This window comes from Ptychodera flava, chromosome 3, assembly GCF_041260155.1.
Source record: "Ptychodera flava strain L36383 chromosome 3, AS_Pfla_20210202, whole genome shotgun sequence".
Taxonomy (NCBI): Eukaryota; Metazoa; Hemichordata; class Enteropneusta; family Ptychoderidae; genus Ptychodera; species Ptychodera flava.
In genome coordinates this window covers 10,109,649-10,136,091 of record NC_091930.1, presented here as the reverse complement: position 1 = coordinate 10,136,091, position 26,443 = coordinate 10,109,649, and the positions used below count along the sequence as shown (strand labels likewise).

The 26,443-nt window shown below is 38.0% G+C and overlaps 2 protein-coding genes and 1 long non-coding RNA gene across 3 annotated transcripts; all 3 read left to right on the top strand.

Annotated features, from left to right (window-relative positions):
- LOC139124897 (uncharacterized) lies at positions 1-1,668 on the top strand. The gene is made up of 3 exons (XR_011550087.1): positions 1-196; positions 982-1,169; positions 1,592-1,668. It is a non-coding gene; the product is annotated as an uncharacterized lncRNA (long non-coding RNA).
- Positions 1,669-8,704: 7,036 nt separating this feature from the next.
- LOC139127274 (uncharacterized) lies at positions 8,705-11,116 on the top strand. Its single transcript, XM_070693190.1, has 2 exons — positions 8,705-9,055; positions 10,204-11,116. The coding sequence occupies exons 1-2, from the start codon at positions 8,799-8,801 to the stop codon at positions 11,114-11,116; spliced, it is 1,170 nt and encodes a 389-aa protein (XP_070549291.1). The 5' UTR covers positions 8,705-8,798.
- On the top strand, positions 11,100-26,443 carry LOC139127265 (uncharacterized). The gene is made up of 6 exons (XM_070693179.1): positions 11,100-11,481; positions 11,887-11,973; positions 12,162-12,548; positions 14,787-15,036; positions 15,618-16,054; positions 24,772-26,443. The coding sequence occupies exons 1-6, from the start codon at positions 11,292-11,294 to the stop codon at positions 25,356-25,358; spliced, it is 1,938 nt and encodes a 645-aa protein (XP_070549280.1). The 5' UTR covers positions 11,100-11,291; the 3' UTR covers positions 25,359-26,443.

Sequence of the window (26,443 nt, the reverse complement as noted above, 5' to 3'; positions counted from 1 at the left end):
GATCTAATGTACTCGGCCCTTCAATTCCAGCGGACATCAGCTTTATTGCTCTGATTGCGGCCAAACACGGAATTCAAAGCGAAGACAACTTCAACTTTGCCAGGAGTCAAATCCACTACATACTGGGAGACGGCGGTAGAAGCTACCTGACCGGCTTCGGACGATATCCTCCTCTTCGCCCGCATCACAGGGGCGCGTAAGTGCTAACAGATTTGCCTAATTTTGGAGTATGTGAACCACTTTATATTATTTGTCGAGATCAAATGGCAGAACAGGAAAAATGAGATTCGCATGCCCGATGGAAAACTTCAGAAAAATGGCAATTTTAAAAATCGTCAGAATTTGTGTTGGCCAGTGCTACAACTATTATACAACTTAGTGTGAGCCTGATTGTTTCAATTCATAAGCTGATTTATTTAATCCATCTGAACACAATTTTCTGCTTTTCTAATAAACATCTGTATATCCTGCCCGCATGGCGGGTTTAGTAGATCGACAGGCATCTGTCTATTTGTCAAACCCGCCATTCGATAGCGTCTGTCTGTCTGTCTTTCTGTCCGTGGCTGTCTTTCTGTCTGTCTCTGTCTGTCTGTCTGTCTGTCTGTGGCTGTTTGTCTGTGGCCGTCTATCTGTCGGTCTGTGGCTGTCCGTCTTTCCGTCTGTGTTGTCTTTCTGTCTGTCTCTGTCTGTCTCTGCCTGCTGTCTGTCTGTCTGTCTGTCTGTCTGTCTGTCTGTCTGTCTGTCTGTCTGTCTGTCTGTCTGTCTGTCTGTATATCCTCTTTTCCTTCTGACCGTACTTTGCCACTCATCTGGCATAAACATCTTCCTCTAGTGCGATTCATCGACCTCCAAGTATTGATCAATCACAATCAATCACCCACAATTAATCACCTATCAAATTAATATTGAGTTAATACAACTGAGGTAAGATGCCCAGAACACTGAATGCCTGAAATCTATTTTAACTTTACTATCTATTAGTTCCTGTCCCGATTTACCTGCACCGTGTGGTGGTAAAGAACGCAACACGGCTAACCCCAGTCCACAGACGCTGTACGGAGGGTTGGTAGGCGGACCGGACGAAAGGGAGTGTTATTTCGATCATCGGCGCAATTATGAGCAGAATGAGGCTGGTATCAACGTGGCGGCATTCCAAGGGGCGGTTGCAGGTATAGAGGGCGGGCTTGCTATTCGCATAATACAGTCAAGAATTATAATCAAGTAGTAATCACAAGGTTTTCTTTGGCACTTTATGCTGAAATCGTCAAGGGTATCGGAAAAGACGCCATTGCAAAACGCATGACTATAACATACTCAAATACATCCAGTGACAGGCGCCCTCTCATGCTTGAGACTCAGTGCCAGGCATAGTCCGACAACGACTCAAAATTATTAGAGATATACTTCACTACACTTTTATTGGCGTTATTCCATCTCGTACAAGACAAACGGCCTGGTCAGCACCATACGGAACAATTTTTGTCGTCAGGGATATTGTAATGTAAGCTTACAGGGTAGTAACCACAAATGCCAATAATTTATGGAATTTCATTCATTGACTGACTGACACTGGGTATATTGTCTTCAACAGGTCTGTCTCACTTCAGGATGAGAAGGAGCAATGCTACCTAAAAGCGTGACGTCACGGGCTGTTCCACATGAGGTGACATTGTACCATGTTATGCAGACCGTCACAGTTCATACATCGGCTGCATTGCGCCGAGTTTTGAACCGTAAATGAATAAACATAGAACAAACCAAATGTTTGGTCGAGTGTCTGCTCTAACCGTGCCGTTTTACCCTTGAGGTTCTTCGACATGGGGTGTTTACATTGATCGGGGAATGCCAATTATTTGTAGCGTTTTATTTCCACAAAATATAGTATCATAGCATTGGTCGTGTGTTTGACTGACACTGTGTGTTATCATGGAAGATGTTTTAATCTGATTATGTATGCATGGATAGCTGTTCAGTAGAAGTGTGTCGAAGCACGCAAAGTCGACTGCGATTGTAAATGATTGAAACGACACTTGCAGGGAGTGTGCAAAATGTTGTGGACAACAAGACTTTTCTCGAGTCAGAATCGTCTTCAGTCCGACGAGGTTGTGGGGTCTTAAGTCATGGACTGGCAATCGCTTGTACACCTCGATCCCTAACGAGGCCGTGGGCTAGAGGGGTCTACGTGCCCCCCATAGGATAACAAACTTGTATTTTAGAAGCCTTGGGATCCCGAGGATACGAAACGGAATTTCAACATAAATAATATAGGGATGCAATAGCTGTTACGGCCATGTTTTGAAGAGTACCGCTTTTGTGACCCCAAATTTGTGACCCATTTGCATGTTTGTCAAACTTGTCTTCTTGTAAGTCATCTGGTGAGCTTACTTTTTAACACAGCCTGGCTTGTGGGGTATCATTAGAAATCATTTTATTCCTCTATAAGATGACATATTGTAATATGCGATATCTTTTATGGTTTTCATGAAATACGACCAAAACTTACCCCATGGCCCAAAATTTATATCGCATAATTTATATTTTTACCCAGACATTGTACAAAAGCCAATGCTTTGTATGGAATCTGTTTTATTTGCTGAAAGGACATGCCACAAATATGAAATACACTTTTAACAGCAAAAAATATTGGGACGCAATAGCTGTTACGGTCATGTTTGAAGGGTCCAAATTGTGTGTCTGAACGCATCAGGCCGACCCTTGACCCAGATGATGCCCTACCGAACCGATGATTTCATCCGAGTCTTTATCATCCCATGTTCTCAAAACGATATTTCTCGCCAGGTTTTGCTCCGCAAGCGTGACCATGTCATCCGATTAACGTCACTTGTAAGACAGGCATTAGTTGGGCAAACAGAAACACCGTGCCGTGCACAGGTTATTTCTGTGCCGTCTGCAAGTCCTATTCTGTCTCGTAAGTTCATCTAGGAGACATTGAAGATGTTTCAACTATTTCAAATTTCGGTTAGCAGTCAGACTTGCTGTCTTGCACGTAAACCGCCAGGAAACAGAATAGCAGGGCCGAGGTCGATCCAGGTCGGTCCTGGATCCTGTGAAATGTGAACGCGAGTGCGGTGCGGATAATTTTAATCAAGCTAGAGGGTTCCTAGTCGCACATCGCTCGCCCCAACAATTCTCTGCTGCAGGCAAATTTACATGTTCCAAACTGTGACTTATTTCAGTCCTGCACGTGCCCTACTGGCTTAATAAACGTGGCGGACAGCTAAGATTTTGATAGAAGCTGTCCAGCTAGAGATCGCACTTTTCGTACGCTGGTACAAAAAATACATGATACACTAGTAAAAATAGTAAATAATCTGCTAAAACTTTGACAATCGCGTCTGCAAAGCTGACAGCCGTTGGGGCATACATTTTGAATTCACATCCATGTAACTTGGAGCAAGGGCGCTATGTTTTGCAAGTGTTCACGAGATGGAGGATCGATATTGAAATTGCTGTATTTTTGATTTATCTAATTTTTTTGTTCATAATATTATATATATAAAAAGACAGAAAATATATATTTTGGAAAATGTACATTACCCCTAAAGTGGGTGAAACCAGTCGCCTGTGGCAGAGATTAGTATAGCTACTGCTGAGACTCCATAGCTAGGTTATAATTATCCACGCCTCGCTACAATCTCTGTACGGAGATTGATCTTTTCCCAAAGAGGATTATTTTAATCTGACCCAGGGCCGATCCAAATATTGTGAATGTGAACATAGTGATTGACACCAAGCTGTCAATCATCGACCGGCTAGAAGGTGGTGAGACAGCAAGCAAGCTGGCTGCAGAGTATGGTGTTGGTAGATCAACGATCACCGATATCAAAAAGGCAAAGTCAAAGCTGACTGACTTCGCTGGTGAGATGGACTCTAGTACTGGACTAAAGAGAAAGATAATGAAAACGGCCGATGATGAAATATTCGAGAAATCAGTTGGTTTACGCAAGAATGCAACCAGGGCACGCCCCTGTCTGGTATTATGGCCTTGATACGTTTTTGCAGGCCGAAGTTACACGGCGGAAGGGTCCGAGCGTGCCTGCATTCGTTTGTATTCATTCATGACTTTACTATTTGAAATAACACACTGCGCTGTGTGCCACATTCGTGAAACTATAGCGTAGCTGAGTGGAAGCAGAGACAGTATCAGTCACAAGCAAACACAATTATCTCATGACCGGTGCCCTTAAGGTAATATGCACCTCGAAAGTGAAAGACTTAAACTTTTGCTCTAACTTTACTCAAGGAATCTTTCAATCATTCTTTTTCAAAATCAAGAATAAAAATAGGGGGTCACCGCACAAATTTTGGTACTAGAGAAACAAATTACCCAAGATTTACCGATATTAGAAATTCAAAATGGCCACCATCCCTGTGTTAACTCTAACTCTATGGCGAAAAATAAAATTTTTCGAATTTCGAAAAACTAAGCCAGTGAAAAGTTTTCTTTCACCAAGAGCTTTAAAATGAACCCCCACATGTGGTATATCAGAAGAGAACTGTAAAAGTTTGAGAGTCCGAATGTCTGTCCCGAGGTGCGTTCTACCTTAATCTACGGTACTGAGCGCTGTTGTTTACACGACGATATATGCCCCTCGTGAAAATATAGCGTAGATGAGTGGGAGCAGGGACTGTATAGTCACAATGACGTCAACGCAAACACACCTTATCTCATGACCTTAAAAGACCGGTACCCTTAATCTACGGTACTGAGCGCTGTTGTTTACACGACGATATATGCCCGTCGTGAAACTATAGCGTAGATGAGTGGAAGCAGAGACTGTATCAGTCACAAGCAAACACGCCTTATCTCATGACCTCACATGACCGGTGCCCCGCTTAATCTACGGTACTGATAACATGGACATAAAACTGGCCGAGAATACCTGCCTCACTAACAAACAGCGCTGTCACAATACATGTACAGAATCCCATAATTTGCATATAACCATTTATTGACGATACCTTGTCTTTGATGTTTCAACAGTGAGCTGTTTGGCAGAATTGTACGTACCGACCGGCTCGCTAAATCCTCGCTAGAAACTACTTTGTATGACATTATTTTGGATTTATATGAGAGGCAATAAAAGTCCGTTTACAACGTTAATTTACAACCACACACTGTGGTCAATTCGACTTGATCGATATCTGCGACGCCTGCCTCGTGCCACCTTTACAGTGTGAAAAACAATCGAAGTTCAGCTTATTCATGGCTTAGGGACTGGTCAGTTTCTTTTGCCGGGAGGATTGGGGTTCCTATGTTTTCTAAATACTCGCCGGGGGTCAGTGTGCTCTCCTGAAAGTAAGATACTGACACATAATTTTATGTTGTATGTAGATGAGAGAGAGAGAGAGAGAGAGAGAGAGAGAGAGAGAGAGAGAGAGAGAGAGAGAGAGAGAGAGAGAGAGAGAGAGAGAGAGAGAGAGAGAGAGAGAGAGAGAGAGAGAGAGGGGAGAGGGGGGGATTAACGGATTAGTTTTTAAGGAGCTGTTCCCAAATTTTCAACTTTTTTTGGGTCACCCTGTTTTCGAGGGCGGGGGTCACCAGGTTTTTAATATTTTACATGAGGGTGCGTGTAAACTACTTTTTGATGTCTGTAAAAAATAACTGCCGCCCGCAGGCCGAAGAAACTGACCAGTCCCCTAGTTCTATCCGAAATACTTAATAAGTCTTCATAAAGGAGAACAAGTATGCTGCTGTGCACGTCGCCATTGGCAATAATCCAACTCTACAAAGGGTGTACTGATTTAGTGATCAACAGAGCTATGTGCCAAGAGTTTGTTGACTTTACTGCCGATCAGCTTGTAAATAATCTATAGGCCCTATATATAGTTTGCATTGCAATGCTGTTGTTGGAACTGTGCGTAGATAAAGCTGAGGACCACGAAATACAAGTAGCTCTTTGTGTGTAGTGAGTTCATATTTCAAATGAATACTCACAGCTTGAGAAAATATCAACCAAAGTGCAATGTAATAGTATTCATTATGCAAATTGCATGAATGTGTATCAGGCAGAATGCGCTTCGAAAACAGATATTCTTGATTTTCAAAGAGAGTGATTGAAAGATTCCTCAAGAAAAAATTGAGTAAAACTTTAAGTCTTTCACTTTCGAGGCGGATACAACCTTAAACATGTAAATTTGATGATAACGAATCATGTCAATGTAACGTATTCACTTGCCTCGGTCCGCGAACTATGTTAAAACATTGGCTGTAATTAAATATGTTTCCAATATTGAAGGATTTTAACAGTTAAGAAAGACGTTTGAACTGTTGGAGAATTATAAAGTTTTAGTTGCACTTCTGGTTTGGACATCAACCGAATGTAGGTTATTTTCATGAGTTCCATTTACAATGGCACGCCGCAAATGGCATATAGAGCTACGGCTTATCAAACTTTAGTAACAATATGTTCACGCTATTATGGTTTAAGAATGACTCAAATGGGGGCCCGGTTTTGTTTGCTTGTTTTTATTTTATTTTCGCTTGAATTATTTTACAATGACGGCTGTTATACGTATCCTTGTTCAGTGCATCCTCAGATAGGACATTATTTATTTGTTGGCGGATCGTGCACCAGATGTCAAATAAATTTCTATGTATAATGAAAAAAATGAAGAAATATTACACTAATAAACTGTATTAAATTGTGGTTGACTCTATAGTACATTTTGTTTCTGACTTTGTCTCAAGTTTTTTTTGTTTCTTACAAACATACTATTCTCGTATGTTTTGTTTTCTTTCTTTAATCCTAGTTTGCCATATTTATAATTAAACTTGCGTGAAAGTTTGATTGAACGAAATGAAGGAATACGTTTGATTCTGCGGATTTATTGTCGTTGGCCAAGTGAATATCCAGCTCGGTTGAAGAATGATGACTCTTGTCTTGGGACAAACAAAGAATGCCTTGTCGTTAGAAAGATTCTCCTGGCGACTAACATAAGACTGTCCTACATACTAATGTACGTTCTTCATAAGATCATAAGATTATAATTCTTAACAGAGTATCTATAATCTATAGTTCAAAAAGTGTGATAATTTTATTGAAACCCAAGTCTGCGACAAAATTCATAGAATAGTCATGATGCTGCACATCGTAAGTCATAAAAACAGGAAAACCGGCATGATGCGGAACAGTGGGTCTAGTATTTGTCAAATTTTCTCTTCCTAAACGAAACCTGAACTGAAGGTGAAAGAATATTTCCTTGTCTATCAGAGACACACATGCCTGAAAGGCTATTCAGAATTTTATGACAACAAAAGCATTGGTGGGACCTTTGATTTTCTGTTTAACATCGCTCAAATGTAAAAAATGCGGACCTTCTGTCTAAATGACAAGACATATCGGAAATATTATGACAAATAAATGAATATTTGGGAAAGCTTTCATACCCTTGCTTATCTGTGTGCTCACAGATAAGCCAGGGAGAAAAGCTATTCACAAGAGAATATTCTGTCAAATTTGTAAGCCACTTACTTCAGCAATCCTCGAAGATATAAACAGGATAATTTGAAGAGAGTGAAGTTTGCGTGATGATTTGTGGTAAATTTTGAACATTTTTGTCAACAAAAAAACATATCGTTTCCCGAGTCCAACTTCAGTTGTTACTTATGGCGAGCGAACACATGCAATATGTAGGGGATATCTTCCACTCTAATCCACCCTCTTGTCTACCACGACCGTCACTTTATCCATTAAGGTAGAACGCGCCTCGGGGACAGCTAGTCGGACTCTCACATGTCTACAATTCTTTTCTGATCTACCACTTGTTGGGGCTCATTCTAAAGCTCTATGTGTAAGAAAACTTTTTACCGGATTAAGTTTTTCGAAATTCGAAAATTTTATTTTCTCCATAGAGTTAACACGGGGATGACGGCCATTTTGAATTTTAAATATCGGCAAATCTTGAGTTATTTATTTCCCTTGTACCAAATTTGCACGGTGACCCCCGATTTTTATTCTTGATTTTGAAAAGGAATGGTTGAAAGATTCATTAATGAAATTTTGAGCAAAAGTTTAAGTCATTCACTTTCAAGCCGCATACTACCTTAAGTACATCCTGTAACAAGGGTAGCAGAAATTCTCACTGCCACCACAACGTTCATTATTGTAATCATCATCATCATCATCATCATCATCATCATCATCAGTGGCAGCAGTTGCTTCAGCACCACCTCATTTTCAAGGTGTGCATTTTGATTGTGCTCGACGCCGTCACGATTTTTGTTCGCTTATTTACGCCATTTTTATCCTATTACTTTATGTATTTGTTTTTCCAACAGTTCAAAGTGTAAACTATTTGCCACTGCAATGTAGTCTGCTTCAAATACGTTTGTCATCGATATACAACGCTACAAAGATAGAAGCTTGTCGAATAAGCAAAGCACTGCATAGACTGTCATAAAAGCGATTCGAATGAGCCTATACGTTCAATTCGAGTAACAAGCTGTCGAATTATAACAGAACAGGGTGGTATTGAGACACTATACTTGCACCGTCTTTCTTATAATATTTCTATTTAAAATTGGAAGTAAATTTTTATTTGATACATTTGACGTAACCCCGATATAATATTTGACCAAGTCTGACTTTTTCGATGCTGTGACGCCCATGAGGTCATTCTAAATGTTCTCTCTTATACCAGCCATAAATATTGTATAAATATTAACTTCAGGTGACGTAGTTAAACCCATACAGTTCTCTACAAGCAAGAACACTACATAGTTGCTCACCACAGTGTCGCACCGTTCAAAGCATTTTCCAGAATTCATTAGCACCATGTCGAGTACACAGCATCACAGTCAAAGGGGAAGCACTGACGGTAGTGGCAATGGAAGTGCCGATGAATACACTGACCGTGATCGTCAGCGAATTGCTGCTGAGACCGACGCCTCCATTGCGAGTGTTCGCGCCATGGGTCCTTCCGCATTCGCAACAGGTCATCAGCCCGACGACAAGGACGACGAAGTCAGGCCACATACTGACCAAAAGTGGCAGAATGCTTCCAACTCTCCTGTCGAGAATAACAAGCCAAAGTAAGTACATTAAATTCAGGTAATTTTAGGTGACTAAAATAAACCTCAGGTGATAGACCTACCATGACAACTTAAGAATGTATGAATGCAGCTTATGCTAAAAAAGCCTTATCGGGTTACACTGTAGTATTATCAAAGCCTACGTGCCATTTAACGCTGAACCGTCATGTTTGCTGACCTCTTTTTAGTGTTTGGCTTTTTCACGTCGTGCGCCTCTGGTGGACTTTGCTTAAACTGTGCTCCACATGTACAGCTCTCATTGGTTGTTGGTTCGTACATAGAGAGAGGGTTTACTGGACAAACAGAAAGGCTAAAACAAACAATAGCTACTTCATGACATTTACAGTACTTGCATAATATAAACAAAGAATTCAAGAAACTATTAAAGTGTAATGTCACCAACGAAATAACAGTCTGAATACTGACGAGGTAAAATGCAGGACCGCTGTTAAATTAATAAATGTTTGAATTCTTGAAAATTGACTCCGAAATAATAGTGGATAGTCCAATATTGAATGAACACAAGCATAAACACAAAAATATCATGAATAGCGACACGAATAAATGTCCCTATGTTTGCACATACCGGTATGCATGATAAAAAAAGACTTTGGTTTGTGCATGCTCACTTATGCATATTTGCTTGGAAGAGTTTCCGTTGTTTTTCTTGTTGGTGAAACTACATAAAAAGTGAACTTGCAATTTTAAAATGCAATTCACCAATTACCCTTGGAAATCTAAGGACGCAGGAAGTTTAACGTTAATAACAGTACTTTGTCGTTTGCCGGTAGTGCGGATTCTCCACCATTGCAAACAGTCAAAACACAGTCATTACTACTCTGAAAAGCCGTGCAAGAGATTACATCAATAGAAAGCCACTATCGAAGGCAATAGCGTTTGCAATGCAATGCCTGCTTTTAAGACGCTTAATGCATCATTATACATGAAGATGCCTTACTAATGTGATTGACCTTTAATACATTCAACTTTTGACCTTTCCCCTGGTAATAAGCATCAGTACACTCTCCTACTTATCTACTTTTCACAAGCGATCGTGCAGCTATTTTTTCCCAAACGTCAGTATTGCTTATTGCTTTTTTGTTTTGTTTTGTTTTGTTTTGTTTTTGTTTGTTTTTTTGCTTTTCCAGAAAGAATATGGGAAATAAGGCGTTGATAGTCAACCACAGTTGGGGAGGTTCAATCCAGGGAGGAGTGACTGATTCAGTTCATCTTCTAACCCGTCTACTTCGTCAAATGGGTTTATCTGTCTACTGTACCGCCCTCACTGCTACAGAAGCAGAAATCAAGGAAGCCAAAGCATTTGGCGTTGAGCTCATAGTGCCATCGCCGATTCGAAAATTTAAAGACAGAAATGACACGCCTGATTCCGATTGGTTGTATCACCACAAACACTACTTCACAGATTTGAAAGAGTTGGCAAATGTCAGATTCGTGTTTGGAATCGGAATGGTAACATCAGAGGCGGCCTTTGAAATTGAACGAGACCTCTTTCCGAGAGCAGCATTCTATTTAATAAATCTATTTGATAGTAATCGTATCACTCCAATCATTGCTAATTGCTGTGACTCGGACCTAAACCTTCGCTTGGAAGACTTAACGAAAGAAGGACAAGATGCCAACTCTGTCTTTTCTGTTGGAGGAAGTATCTTCAAAAAGTACAAAAATGTGTACCGCTCAGCAACCAAAAACATAAAACACTTCAGATTATCGCCAATGGTAGATAAAAATGACTTTAAACTTCCTTCTCCAGAAGCCCCCGAGGAGGACGACAACTTTCAAATAATGTCCGTGTTCCACGAACATGAACTGGGAAACCTTAATGGGGACAGCCTTATTATACAGGCTATGAACTCGATGGCCAAGTCCTTTTATAAACACATGAAATCACCACCGACATGGAAAATTTTAGGAGTTCCAAAGCGATGTGAATCTGAACTTCGAAATCGTTTGAATTTACATTCCCATTTAGATGTCGTGTTTGCGCGAATGCCTTCAGACAAAGGACTCAGGATGAGCTTTGTCGGTGCCATCTTGTTCTAGTTCCTCCATCATCCATACATTATGTCAATTTAACACTAGCAGCAATGTGCGCTGCTGTTCCTGTTATTATCCCTTGGGGTTCTCTTAGCCATGACTTAATTAAGCGACACATGCGTCACCATGAAAGTTGGCTTGTTGTCGACATGAATGAGTCTGTCGCGTTAAGAAAGGTATCATGAGATTCCTCTGCAAGTACAATGTCGCCCTTAATATAGCCAAGAAAATTAAGGAGGAAGTGTGGAATACAGTTGGGCAAGAGCTGGAAAACATCAATGAAACATTCCTTAACGTGGTGAAAGAAGATGCAGAGGTCATACATAGCGTTACCTTACGAAGACAGCAGTCACCACAGGAAAAGAAAGAGGGTATTGACTTTTCACACGTTTTTCTCCGACTGCCAAGAATTGTAACATCTCTATATGCTACCTAAGAAACAAATTAACCTAATATTTCAAATAGAGTAAAAGAGTTAAGTGACAGGTTTACATATGCTGTTATTTTATCGTTTCAATAATTCCCCACGAAGTTATTTTAATAAGGGACTGCAAATGTCACCAACTACGGCAATTTAGTAACCAATTTCCTTAGTCACACTGGTATCTGTCCATCGCATTCTATTGTGATATCACCATTATCTGTATGTATTCTAAATCTTAATATACCATTGAGTATTGAAAAAAATACAGAGAACATACGGCTTTAAATATCATTATTTGAGGGAACAAGAAGGCGTGTGATAAAATATATGATTGTCATTCGTATTTTTACAGATCGTGAAGACGACAAAGAAAAGCCAGCGATTCCAAATGAATCAAATACGAGTCCAAGGAAAAGGAAATGGCAAGGACGTGATCCAGGTACGAGTGAATTTAAAACCTGAAGGCGCGTAATTGGACAAGGAATATTATATTTTGTACTCCTAAATATCACTATTCTGGCTTCGCCTGTTCGTATAATTATGGTTGTTTGTGTTTTGTTGTGAACAGACCCTGCCCGCAACTGCTATTAACATAATCAGCATACAAATTTCCCCCAACATTCATAGGTGACATGAAAGTGAGGATGACAGTGAGTGAAGTAGTTCCAGAGAGAGGAAGAACAGTCCAGGAAGTTGAGAAGGATTTTTATGAAAGTGATGAAGTCAAGATGAAGACGGAAGAAGTCGGTCAGTCCCTTGATGGGCAACATGATGAGATGAACGTGAAGGGCATTGGGGATGGAAGTATTTCTTACACAATGTCCTGTCAGTCGCTAGATGCTCTAGAATGCCTGGTGGGACAATATGAGAATGGGAAACTACAGGATCTGATGGAAGATAAGTTCCTATCTGATGAACTTCTCGATAAAATTGGGGCGTATTACCTAGCGATTGATGCAACTATCGACTATGAGGAGTATTTGATGTGCAAGAAGGAACTGATCCAGATATCTGGTAAACAGTTATTATTGCCATAAGACGTAACCTCTACAGTCGCATATTTGTCTTAACCCTCCAAAAGCCATCGACAATACTTTCCTTAAGGAAATGTTTCATACAATAACTTAACATGCTTTTTAGTCCCCACGGACACCGTCCGGGGGAACTTATAGGTTTGGTCATGTCCGTGCGTGTGTGCGTGCGTCTGTGCGTGCGTGCGTGCGTGCGTCCGTCCGTCCGTTCACGCAGATATCTCAGAGATGCCTGGAGCGATTTCATTCAAACTTGGTACAAGGATTACTTCATATGTCATACATATGCACGTCGAGTTGATTTGTGATTCGATCCAATATGGCCGCCAGGCGGCCATTTTATTACGATTTTCCCATGTACAGAGCCATAACTCAGACATGTTTCAATCGATTTTATTCAAAGTTGGTACAAGGACATTGACCAATGTCATAGATATGCACGTCAATTTGTTTTGTGATACTATCCAATATGGCTGCCGTGCGGCCATTTTATTACAATTTTTTCATGTACAGAGACCTAACTCAGACACGTTTCAACCGATTTTATTCAAAGTTGATACAAGGACATTGACCTATGTCATACATATGCACGTCGATTTGTTTTGTGATACGATCCAATATGGCCGCCAGGCGGCCATTTTATTACGATTTTTTCATGTACGGAGCCATTAAACTCAGACATGTTTCAACCCATTTTATTCAAAGTTGGTACAAGGACATTGACCAATGTCATAGATATGCACGTCAATTTGTTTTGTGATACTATCCAATATGGCTGCCGTGCAGCCATTTTGTTATGATTTTTTCATGTATAAAGCCATAACTCGGGCATATCTCAACTGATTTTATACAAAGTTGGTACAAGGACATCGACCTATGTCATACATATGCACGTCGAGTTGTTTTCTGATACGATCCAATATGGCTGCCAGGCGGCCATTTTATTACGATTTTTTCATGTACAGAGACCTAACTCAGACATGCACTGCATAAAAAGCCAATAATACTTACTGTATTTGCATGGATTATTTCCTGTATTTTAGCTGAAGAGTGCATATACAGGTGAATACAGTCAATAATCCATTGCTTGTATTCAGCAAGCCTGTATTCACGTGGATTCGTGTGAATTCACGTGTATTATTCAATAATACAGTCGACTCATTAATGTGAATTTATCTGTATTATTGCGTTTTCATGCAGTGATGTTTCAATCGATTTTATTCAAAGTTGGTACAAGGACATTGACCAATGTCATAGATATGCACGTCAATTGGTTTTGTGATACGATCCAATATGGCTGCCGTGCGGCCATTTTGTTACGATTTTTATGTACGAAGCCATAACTCAGGCATATCTCAACCAATTTTATTCAAAGTTGGTACAAGGACATTGACCTATGTCATACATATGCACATCGATTTGTTTTGTGATACAATCCAATAAATTAAATGAGTTGCCAATTTGCATTTACATGATGAACTTTTGTTTTTAGGGTGAATGTCCAGAAGCACTGGATCAAACTTTATAAAATATGGTACCAGTGATAATCTATCAGTGTTATGATAGGATGCAAAAATGTTTTGCAACATCCTGTTGATTAATTCCTAGTTGACTCATTTAATGAACTTTTGGATGGTGGCCTACATTGGTTTTATGTTTTCATCACCATGGAACTCATTCTTGGCCATTGAGCGCCATCTGTATTAAAGTATTTGTATCACAGACCTAATTAATGAAGAGGATTCTATCCTCTCTGAGGACTTGTAATCAAAGTACCCATTAACAAGTGGGGACTGTGTCATCAACGATGACTTGCTGAATTAAATGGTTGTGTCTGAGTCTTCGACTATCCCTTTAATGTTAAGACTGCATCCGATATCTAAATAGTTTATATTGTTTCTACATTTGAACTTAAGCATGCAGAACCAGCTCATATTACATTTCATATTGATATTCCTTTTTACACAAACGATGGCTGCCAACTTTTGACAATGCCTGTACTTTTGCACCCAATACGCGATACCCTTCACAGCATTAGTTTGAAAATAATCCCTAGCCAATGTCATAAATCGCCATTTTGAAAAGTATCCTCCTTACCGGTTATAGGCATTTGTAATGTCAGATATTTCACCCGATTGAGCGATATGACTTCCTGTTTGAATAGGAAATTGTTCAGTTTTGGTATTTACAGCTCCGTAAATGTCTTTCCATATAAATACAGGACAACCCTCTCAGACAAATGAACAAGAACAAGATACTGACAAAAGTCTATCTATGGAGTCACAGGAAATTGCTGTCGACAATATACCCACCAGAGTAAACAGAGCCAGAGACCTTCTGAAAGAATTTCAAATGGAAGGAGACAAGGTGACAGAAACACAGATAAAAACACTTGACAAACTTTTGCAAGAAAAGGAACAGAGACGGCTGTTGGATCACCAGCAAAGTTTACAGGAATCTGCAAAAGGCAAGTGAGAAAAACACAAGAAGCAGAACCTCATGACAAATCATGATGATTTATACTCTCACACTTACGGACGCAGACATTAAAATGTCCCTAATTACATACATACTTAAATATGTAAACATTGGGTTCGTCTATAAGATTGAGTACGTGTCAGATAAACACACAGACAGACAAACATAGATATATAGATAGATAGATAGACGGACAGATAGATGGATGGATTGATGAATTGATGGCCGGATGGACAGAGAGATGTCTAGGCTGACAAGACGGATAAAGATTTGAATATATGCATGCACACACAATATCATGCTTACACACATCACACATACCTTCGTAAATACATACATACATACATACATACATACATACATACATACATACATACATACATACATACATACATACATACATACATACATACATACATACATACATACATACATACATACATACATACATACATACATACATACATACATACATACATACATACATACATACATACATACATACATACATACATACATACATACATACATACATACATACATACAAAAGTCAATCATCTTATATTCTTCTAAGTTTTGTCTTGAAACAATCTACTCGTGTATTCCAGCAAAAACAACTTACAAATTGCTCTTACTTCACAGAAGTGACTAATGTGCATCTGCTAACGGATGAAGAAATAACGGAGAAGAATGAAGACCTTGTGGCAAAGGTCAACGAACTTACGATAAGTAGTGGGTTGATAAGATCACAAAATAGGGACTGGGGTCGTGGAAGGGAAATTTTACAATCGGTAGTGGCTGAGGGAGACAGAATAGAGGAACGAAAATTAAATACTATTTTCAGTGAGTTTGTAGATGTGAAGTCGGAGACAAGAGACCTGGTGACGAACCATCCTGAAGTGATGATGAAAGCTGAGAAGTTATCAGCGTATGCAGATCATATTGTCCGTGAAGCGAAAATCCCCGAAGACACAAAAGAAGTGTACCTGGATGTGAGACGAGTTGAGAAAGGTTGGTTTAATTTTTTGTAATATTGTTAATTTCCTCATAGGTGTACCTTAAGGTAGTATGCGCCTCGAAAGTAAAAGACTTACACTTTTACTCAAACTTTCCTTGTGTAATCTTTCAACTAATCTCTTCAAAAATCAAGAATAAAAATCGAGAGTAACCGTGCAAATTTTTGTACTAGGGAAACAAATTACTCAGGATTTACAGATATTTAAAATTTAAAATGGCCGCCATCCCTGTTCTAACTCTATAGAGAAAAATAAAAGTTTCGAATTTCGGGAAAATAAGCCGATAAAAGGCTTTTTTACATCAATAGCTTTAAATAAACCCCCACAAGTCGTGTATCAGACAAGAATTTGTAAAAGTTTAAGAGTCCGAACATTTGTCCCCGGGGCGCGTTCTACCTTAACCGTCACATTCAGATTATTGTTACATGCCTCATAAATCGAACATTGTTGATGACGTCGCGGGCCGCATAGCTATCGCTTGACTGAGGGTGAACCAGAAATACATTTTCCAGAGTGAACCAGAACTACATTTTCAACTTGATAATTTCGGAATTTATTATAAATTCACAGTTTTACATAAAAAATACCATTTAAAAAAATTATGTGAAAAAAATCAATAAATTGCTTTACAGTGATATCTGTGCACCGTTCAAAGATGACAAAATGTTTTAGCAGATTTTTGTCTAACATCGAAATAAAGCATGTGATTGTTACCTGTAGGTAAGCCCAAAAATATGGCATGAAAACTATGTAAGAGACGCATGTAATAAAAACATCCTAGCTCAGGCAAGGGATCAGGTACCCTTGGGCCAGGAGACCATTTGCCCTCCTTACGTCGAGCATATTGTCACCTACCCTTGGGGCATTTAATCCCATGTTTGAGCTACAATATTTCAATAAGAACACTGCCAATGGAAAGATCAAAATGTGTTGCCTGTAAAGAGATGGGACTCATGACGGTAACATTGATGATGCCCGAGCTAAGAAGGCATTGGTATCATCACTGTTACCCTCATGAACACCAGCCCAAGGGCAGGCAACAAAATGTGATCTCGCCAGTGCCAGTGAGTATTTATTACGCCGAACAAACACTTTTGTTTTCCAAACTTTGCACACAATGTAGTCCAGTATCGAGACTCGCCACTGTTCCATTTCTTGCACGATCAAAAAGCTAGATTAAGTTGAAGGTAAACTTAAAGTATATATCACGAGGAGAGTGTTGTTTAAGAAGAGAAAATATTCTATCAGCTTTTTTGTGACCCGTAGTGCCCATATATATATATATATATATATATATATATATATATATATATATATATATATATATATATATATATATATATATATATATATATATATATATATTTATATATATATATAATGACGGCTCCTGGGACAAATCTTTGCACAATGGCTCCTGGTTTTATTATTTATTTCGAAAAAGTTAAAATTTCCTTAACCCTTTGAGTGCCAAAGTCAATTTTTGTTTCCTTCATAAAAAATACCCAATCACATCTTTTTTCACTGGAAAATTTTGATAAAGAACTGCAGCAAATAAATGTGATGTCCATTTAGTCAAAAATTATTAAAACAATTTCAAAAAAAATTGATTAAATGTTGCACTAAAATCTTGCCGGGAAAAATTACAGCACTAAAATTTTGCTGGGTAAAGTTACAGCTCTCAAAGGGTTAAAGAAGATCGTGATTTTACTCTAGAGCTTTTATGCTGGTACTGTACATACCGGTATATTAACATGCTATGAAAGCATGACATACCGGTACATGTATACTGACATTGGAATTTGTACCTGATAGAATTCTGTAATCTCTTGTGCCACCACTCCTTGACCAGCCACCATCAAATATATCAAATCCATTCTGTGTGAATAAAATATTCAAAATTACGATATTTGAAAAAATGAAAAGAGGCCATTTCATCTTCAAAAATTTCCATTAAAACAATGTTGTACGTCTCAGGAAAGTGTGAAAGCAGCATCTAACATGAAACTTTCTAACAGTATATGGTCATTCCTATAAGAAACACTGCTTTTAACATATACACAGCACAATGTGATGAATACAGTCAAATCTCCATCATCATTACTCCAAACAGTGTACAAATATTGCCTGTCTCATATTGGAGGGTGTCTGTCATAGAGGAATCATAAGAGTATGTGTTGCCAAGGTCGTTCCTGTTTTTACGTTTCGCATGCAGATCTAGGAATGGGGTTTTCATAGAAAACTGGAATTTCACTTTTGTTTGAGCTAAATATGTTCCATCGACTCAGACCTTCAGAGAAAGTGTCTTTGTTTCTTCCATATGTCAATAAAGGTGTCCTGAGTTTGTGAAAGACATCCATTTCTCATAGGAAAACAAATTACTCTTACAGTAAGCTAGGAGTTCTGCATTCAAGGTGTACATGTGCTTTAGTTTTGTTGTACACCACTTCAAGTCATGGCCATTACATAAAAGTATACTCTGACTGTACATCATATGATGAAATAAATAAAAATGTGTGATTTAAAATGTCATCAGTTTGGTGTTCATGGTTGACAAGGGACTGACTGGATCATGGACACCGATAGGTCTGGTAGAGCTTTAAGATTGTAGAAGTTTGTCCACATTAATTTGGGGATTCTGTAATAGTTACCTGGTAACCACCAACACCGAGAAATTTCTGGTTTGAAAACCTGAAACTCTAAAGGGGCATGCTGCCCATGCATAGTTATCTGACTGAAACCACACAGACACAGTTATCACACAGCCAACTGGATATAGCCTGTCCCAGTCGCAACGTACCTAAATAGACAATGATTGTTACCATTTGGTTCTGGACAAACAACCAATCTTTGCGTCCATTGTTTGAAGTCAATAGATAAAATTCAATGGCGATCAATAATGATATGCATATTCTGAAAGTGTCACCTGGTCACTGCGAGCAAAGTCATGTTTTTGCATTCCTAATATCCATCGTTGATTTCCCAAAACATGTTGCCAGAAATCCTATTAGTGCAAGATGCGAGGTATAATGATATTCAAATATGCAGATTACATTAATGAGCATTGTTTCGGTATTAAAATTCTATGCTAATGACCCTTAATCAATGTGGAATATTCATGTACCTCGTATCTTGCATTGTATACAGAAATCGCTTTGTGGTTTGTGATTTAGCGTGAGGGCGCTCAAGCAAATATCTGTAGGTTTGAACTCTGGTGGTAGGCATGCATTGTTTAGGTGGTTTTAATGTAGAGTTTGGAGGTTTGGTTAGGTTGAAATAAAAACGCCGTAGGCAAGTAGTGAACAGGGACTGAGTGGATGGGAAGTATCACTGTCTTTATAAAATTGATGCAAAACTTTTCATATCTCTCAAACCTGAATCATACTCATATACACTGCAAATCTCCTGATAGACTGGTTCTGATAGAATTGCCCGTTGGTTTCTGACGGAACACTGCAAATTGAGGAGTTTGTTGAAATAATGGACATTGCTGAGAACAATACTGTTATGTAGGGGGTGTGGTTTAAAGTACAGCACACCCTCAATGTCTTGGTTAAAGGTTTAGTCTGTGGTCAGTCTTTAACATACATCCATATTAAGTAACTTGCTGTCAGGCAGTCTGCTGATTGAACATTTAATATCATTAAGGATACAGGCTGAACCTACCTCTACCTCTTAATAATTTCAATTTACTGGGCTTTACGTTTGGGACAGTCAGTGAAAATCACACCAGTCAACTGGGAACTAGATCTAAACACTGCACTTCATTTGATAATCTGGGTATATGGTTTGTTGCTAGCCTGGATCACAGGTTTCTGGTGGATTAAGGTAGTCAAAACCTGGAGCATCTAGAAGTGATAATGCAATCCACAGTCAAAAGTTAGAAAATACTGTAAAATGTCTGAACAAATGATTCCGAAAGCAATTGACTTTATATCACAGAATGACTTACAATCCCAATCATATTCACAACAGATCCTTATTACACTGCAATAAATCCCAAGACAGACAATTAGTTTATGACTTGTGACAAATTTTCAACAGCATCTCATTGATACATCAATGCCATCTTGCCATTTTTGCACAAGAGTTTTTGTGTAGATGGGAATGATCACAGTTTCTGAAATTGAAGTGACACTTTGACATGATTCTAACGCATTCTAAGTCATCAGACTTCCTTCCAACTTTTCACACAATATTTTCAAAATTTTGCTCCAAACATACAGTGAAATAAAATTAGCCGAGTCACCTAAATGTATATTGATATACCACATGTATGGTATTGTCTTTGTGTTAGTTTCTATGTAACCATCTACTGGTATGATATTGTTCAGAGCTTGTAGTACCTGGTTGTATGATGCACTATGCAGGCTTTGCCAGACCAATATGCACACCATACATGTTGAATGACAAATAGCATGTATTCTAACTTGCAACTGAAAATGACCAATCTTCTTTTATTGGTTGTTTTCACTGACACAGACGACACTTTCAATTTTTATATCCAATAAACATTACTTCACTGACAGTGACAGACTGACTACAAACGCCTAGGACATTCAAAAACACAGAAAGTTGAAATATATGAAGCTGTTTGTCATTTTAGATTAATATGTCTCATATGAAACAATAATCTGTAGGTACATGTATATCTAACACAAACAGGACCCTGTATAGAATAATGGGAGGGTGCTTGGAATATCTCATTGATAAACTACATGTATGGCCAAGTCAGTGTGCAGGTACTGAAAATCTGGCGCATGTTGATCAATGCAAAACCTGACATGCGGAATGTGCATGTTGACAGGAAAATTCTGTTCCAAGGGCTGTTCTGGCATGTGCAATGTACGGTACATGTACCATAACTTCTAACTTGCAACTTACCTGTTTCAGTTGGCTTGCATCACACTATGAAAAAAGAAGCAAAAAAAAGCTAAAAAATGAAAATAGCAATAACTTGAAAAAACAAAACAAAACAAATAAATAAATGAGTAAAAATTTAATATAAATAAATAAATAAATAAATAAATAAATAAATAAATAAATACAAGACAAATATTTTTGGTACACGGTAGTTCTCTTTTTGGAGGATGTGATGGCCCTGAAAAGGGCCGTTTGGTTTGTGTGTACAATATGTACACGATATAAAATTTCAGGCTCAGTTGAACCCAAAGACATCTTCAGGGTCTGTTTCCACATCTGGGTTGGTGAATGACATCTCCATTGCATTATTCATCTGTCTTCATGTCTTCATAAACTCTGACATCTTCAGTAAGTCATACAGCCAATGCCGGCATCAAAGGTACTACTTCACCGTGCTGGATTGTTGATCTTTGTCCGGGATATCTTTCTCTCATTCTGTCAGCCAACCTGATTTCACTTTTATGGCCTTCAGCAATCTGACTGAAAACGATCTTCAATAATCTGTATAAAATGTAAACATCGAAAAAACAATGATTAAGAAAGAATTCACAAATCCAGGCATGTAGTGGATAATCTAAATCTGATTGGTTCAGTGTGTCAAGATGACAATAGAAGATATTCATGGTTTACATCATAAAGAACATGATGTGGCTTGTCATTATATTTCTGCAAATGTCCAATTTCTCATAAAATCCATTCTTCATTTGCAGTGGGAAAAAATGCCAACAATAAAATTAAACCACAGCCATGACAGAGAAAATCTTGGAAATACATAGTCTAAGAGAGACAATTTTGACAACATTATGTAAACAGCCAGATAAATATTGCGTTATAATATAAGGTAGAAACATGACAATTTACCAAGCTATCTGAGATAGCTTGGTAAATTGTCATGTTTCTACCTTGCATAATGCACCAGTATGAAATGTATACCAACAACCGTATGACACACTGAAAGTATTCAACTGTGTTTGGGGGATTCCCCCTATTGTTAGTATGCCCTGGTACTCCCCCTTCCCCCATGAAATGGTGCCAGTCACATCTCAGAGAAAGAACACGGGAACTGTGAAATCCCCCTCAATATTCTGGTAAAGGAAGAAAATCACCCCTGTTGATGCCATCCTGGATGAAACACTGATTCAGTGTGAGAGTGTGTGCATGGTGAAGAAAGTTTTGTAACTAAATGAAAGATAAAAGAGTGTTGATGGAAAGCAGAGACAGATAAATACAGAAACACAATAACAGTTACTAAGGTATGGTGACACTAGGATAGCGAGATAGACCTTACAACACATTCACATGGAGATAACACTGCCAGTAGTCTGATGTCCAAGATCAGAATATCTAGAAAGAATCTTTGGTTATTTTCTTCATCAGTGGAAAGATGGGGCAAAGAAACCAATTTGTGGGATAGGAAAATGAGAAATGAGAAATGTTCAAACATTTTCATATATGGGTCAGTCATTTCTAGCATAGTCATTTTCACGCTCAAAGTAACTTTTTGAACGTCTCATCGCCAATAAGCAAACTTCGTCTTAAAGTTGAAGAACTTTGTGGCCTTACAATAATTATGATCAACCAAACAAAATTTTGTGAGGATCAAAATATTCATCTATAAATACATGAAATGTCTCAAACAGCAAGCTCAAAAGACTAGTGTGTATAGGATAATATTAAAGAAAAGGACAAAAACTCAATCCATTTTATTACAAGAGACAACAAAAATTACACGTGTGATTATATTTTTTTGACAGCTCACAAAGCTTTAGAAAATAATCACTGAACAACAGAATGCATCATTACATGTTTTGAGGGCGTGTTGATCTGAGAGAACAATTGAAAAATGTGAAACAAAAATATTATTCACAATGGCCAACATAATAAAGAGGACATTCAACCATAAACAATTGCAACAATTATCATATAAAGAAAGAATGAAAAGGGCCAGAAAATTAAAGAAATGGATTTTCAGTTTGGCCAAATTTAAAAATCAAAAGCACTAAAAAAATTGGTCAACATATGTTCATTTACGGTCCGAACCATCTTCAAGAACATTTGACATAATCAATGAACTATAATCAGTGGAAAATCTGAGTGTGGCCTCAAGCATAACCAAACAGAACGATAATGAACAATTAAATAAACTGTCAACATTTCATGAAATACATGTAAAATAAATCCGGATCACAGTTGCCAATATGGCAAGAGAAATTGAAAATGCTAAACAAAATCTGATTTTAGTATGGCCTTCAGAATCATTCAATGAGAAGAAGTGTATTACTACATTACTACATCACAAAGGTCAAAGGGTGAACACAAAATATCCTAAGCTTCAAAATGAAGTTTCCAAAAACATACATGGAAATGGTGCACAAACAAAATGTTTATTGCACACAGTATGCAAACAAATAAAAGATACCAATCAGGAAAAGAAATAGAACTTCTATGTTATGATTTAGAACAAAAACATTACATTATTAAAAACTGATAAACAATTGAGTAATGGCAGACAAATCCCACAAGTAAACATTAATCCAGGATTAATAGTAAAAACAACTGAAAAACACAGTACCTAAAATACCTAAAACAAATAATTTCAGCATGGCCAACACAACAAACAACAAAACAAACAAGTTGACATCTGAAGCAATCATTATATTTGAAAATTTTATTTACAAAATCAATTTGTAGAGAAACATGACACTACACACTGTAGGAAAACGTGTAAAGCGGGTGAAAACCTAACGAAATAAAACGGCATAGACAGAACAATGGACTAATGAGCAGACATGTATTTCAAAACTGAAACACACTTAGAAAGACGGAGATAGATATTACAGGGAAATTTCGGTGAAGGCATTAAGAAAAACAAAAATTAAATACAGAAGAAAGGAAAAATACGTTCCTTACAGAAAACAAAAAAGAAATACAAAAACATTGTGTATCTGTGATTGAGGTCAAAACACAACACAACAATTTATGACCTGGCAACTCTCTCTGTAAAACATGAGCTAATCAGCAATACAAATACCAACCTTATGGACTGAAAACCACACTTCCAACAATAAAATGCAAATATGTTGCCATGGAAACATGTGAGTTACATCAACATGTATCTATAATTGTCATTGAGGCCAAAACACAAAACAATTTACAACCTGCCAACTCATCTGTAAAACATGAGCTAATCAGCAAAAAAAATTATTCACTTAATGGACTGAAAACCACATTTCCAACAATAAAATGCAAATATGTTGCCATGGAAACATGTGAGTTACATCAACATGTATCTGTGATTGATATCAAAACACAACATAACAATTTACAGCCTTGCAATCATCTCTCAAGTAAGAGCCAATCAGCAATAAAATTACTCACTTTAATGACTGAAAACCACATTTCCATCAATAAATGCAAATATGTTTCCATGGAAACATGTGGCTTACATGAACATGTATCTTTGACTTTGGTAAAAAAAACAACAACAAAAAACGTTCATAAAGCTGGCAACTCAATTTGTAAAACATGAGCTGATTAGCAATACAATGACTTACCTTATGGACTGAAAATCACATTTCCATCAATAAAATGCAAATATGTTGCCATGGAAACATGTGAGTTACATTAACATGTGAGGCAGTTGTTCCTTTAAATGTTCCATGTATTTGTGTAAACAAAAGAAGTTTGCATTCAGTCAAAATTTGTGAGATCTGAAAATATTTGACTTCATAGAAATTGTAGTTTGCAACCCGACCTTTGACCTTTGTTTACGTTTTTGTTTTTCCCTAGGCCATCCGGTCAAGGGGAGTGTCCTTGAAGTGTTTGGGTCTGGATCAATGCCAGGACAATTTAATGGGGCCAATGGAATATACATCAAGAAGAACGGTCAATGGGTTATATGTGATAGAGAGAATCATAGAGTTCAGGTTATTGATCCAATCAAACTCTGCTGTGATCTCATCTTACAATTCCATGCATTCCCAAAGTCATTTAAACCATGGAATGTCACAGTGGATGAAGACAATGACCAATACTTTATGAGTGACCGAGGGAATGGTCAAGTTGTGGTGAGTTCTGGACAAAGCAAGATTTTAAACTGTTTTGGACACAAAGAAGGAATTGAACCAACCGGTATCTGCTTGAGTCCTGATGGTTTTATATTCATTGGTGACTGGAATGGATATGTGAGAAAATATAATAAATCTGGTGAACACATTGCAAGAACTGAAGAAGGACAAGTCAGTGGTCCCTTGGATCTGATTGTGAATAAGAAATGTATTTTTGTATCAGATGATGGCATTGGCAGGAAATGTGTTCATGTTTTGAATCACCAGATGCAAAGTATAAGAGACATTGGCAAGGAACACTTAGAGTGACCCTGGGGTTTGTGTTTTGATCACCAACAAGATGGCATATATGTTTGTGATTGGAGTGCTAGTGGGCATAGAGTGGTTCACTTCAATTGTGATGGTGAATTTCTCAGCTATAAAGGTCAAGGTCAGTTAAAGGATCCCCTTTACATTGCACTGTGTAAGGATAATCCATACAGATTAGTTGTAACACAGTATGATGGCTGTGTTAAACTACTGTACATATAAGCAGACATGACACCACATCATGTCAACTCTGCAGGGATATCTCTAGTGAAAATCTACAAATTTTCTGACAAATTTTACACAACTCATTGCAACTGGCAGGCTGTAAATGTGTATTTTTTGCTGTCGTTTCAAAAATTTGCATATTTAATGGTAATTTTGGATCAAACATCAACCTCTCACTTCAACGGACTGTTATATCAAACTGTTTTGTAAAATGCAGTCAATTGTATATTTTTTAGTATAATTTCAACTTTTTCTTTCAGCAGCCTGTTGCAATATTTTGTGAAATATTTGTCAGAATAATTTGTTGACTTTCACAGATGTGTGCATGAGTGTACAGAAACATACATAGAAGCAGACATGACAATATAACATGTCAAGTCTGCAGGTATATTTCTGGTGAAAATCTACAACTTTCCAGACTAGTTTTACACAACACGATGCTACGGATGGGCTGAAAATGTTGAATGCTTGCTGTAAAATTTGAATTTTTTGGTTTCTTCGATCAATTTTGGATCAAACCCAAAGATTTATCCCTTAAATGACTAAAATAGCTCGTTCTGATGTGAAAAATAAACAAATTTTTACATTTACGTGTTTTGGATGATAAATCCGGCAGCAGATTTCGGATCGTTCGTGATACACAGAGAGCCCGTTGCACCGTGTTGGCAAAAACTTATCCGAAAAATTGACGATTTTTCACAGAGATGTGTGTGCGAAAACATACCTGGACATTCCAATGACTTTCTTGTATGTAGCGACGCCTTGATTACTTCAAAGCGAGTATAATATCCGCAGTTTTCATGGATTTCATGGGGAGCGCGGACTGCGACCATGAAGACAGGTCGCCATCTTTCAACTGA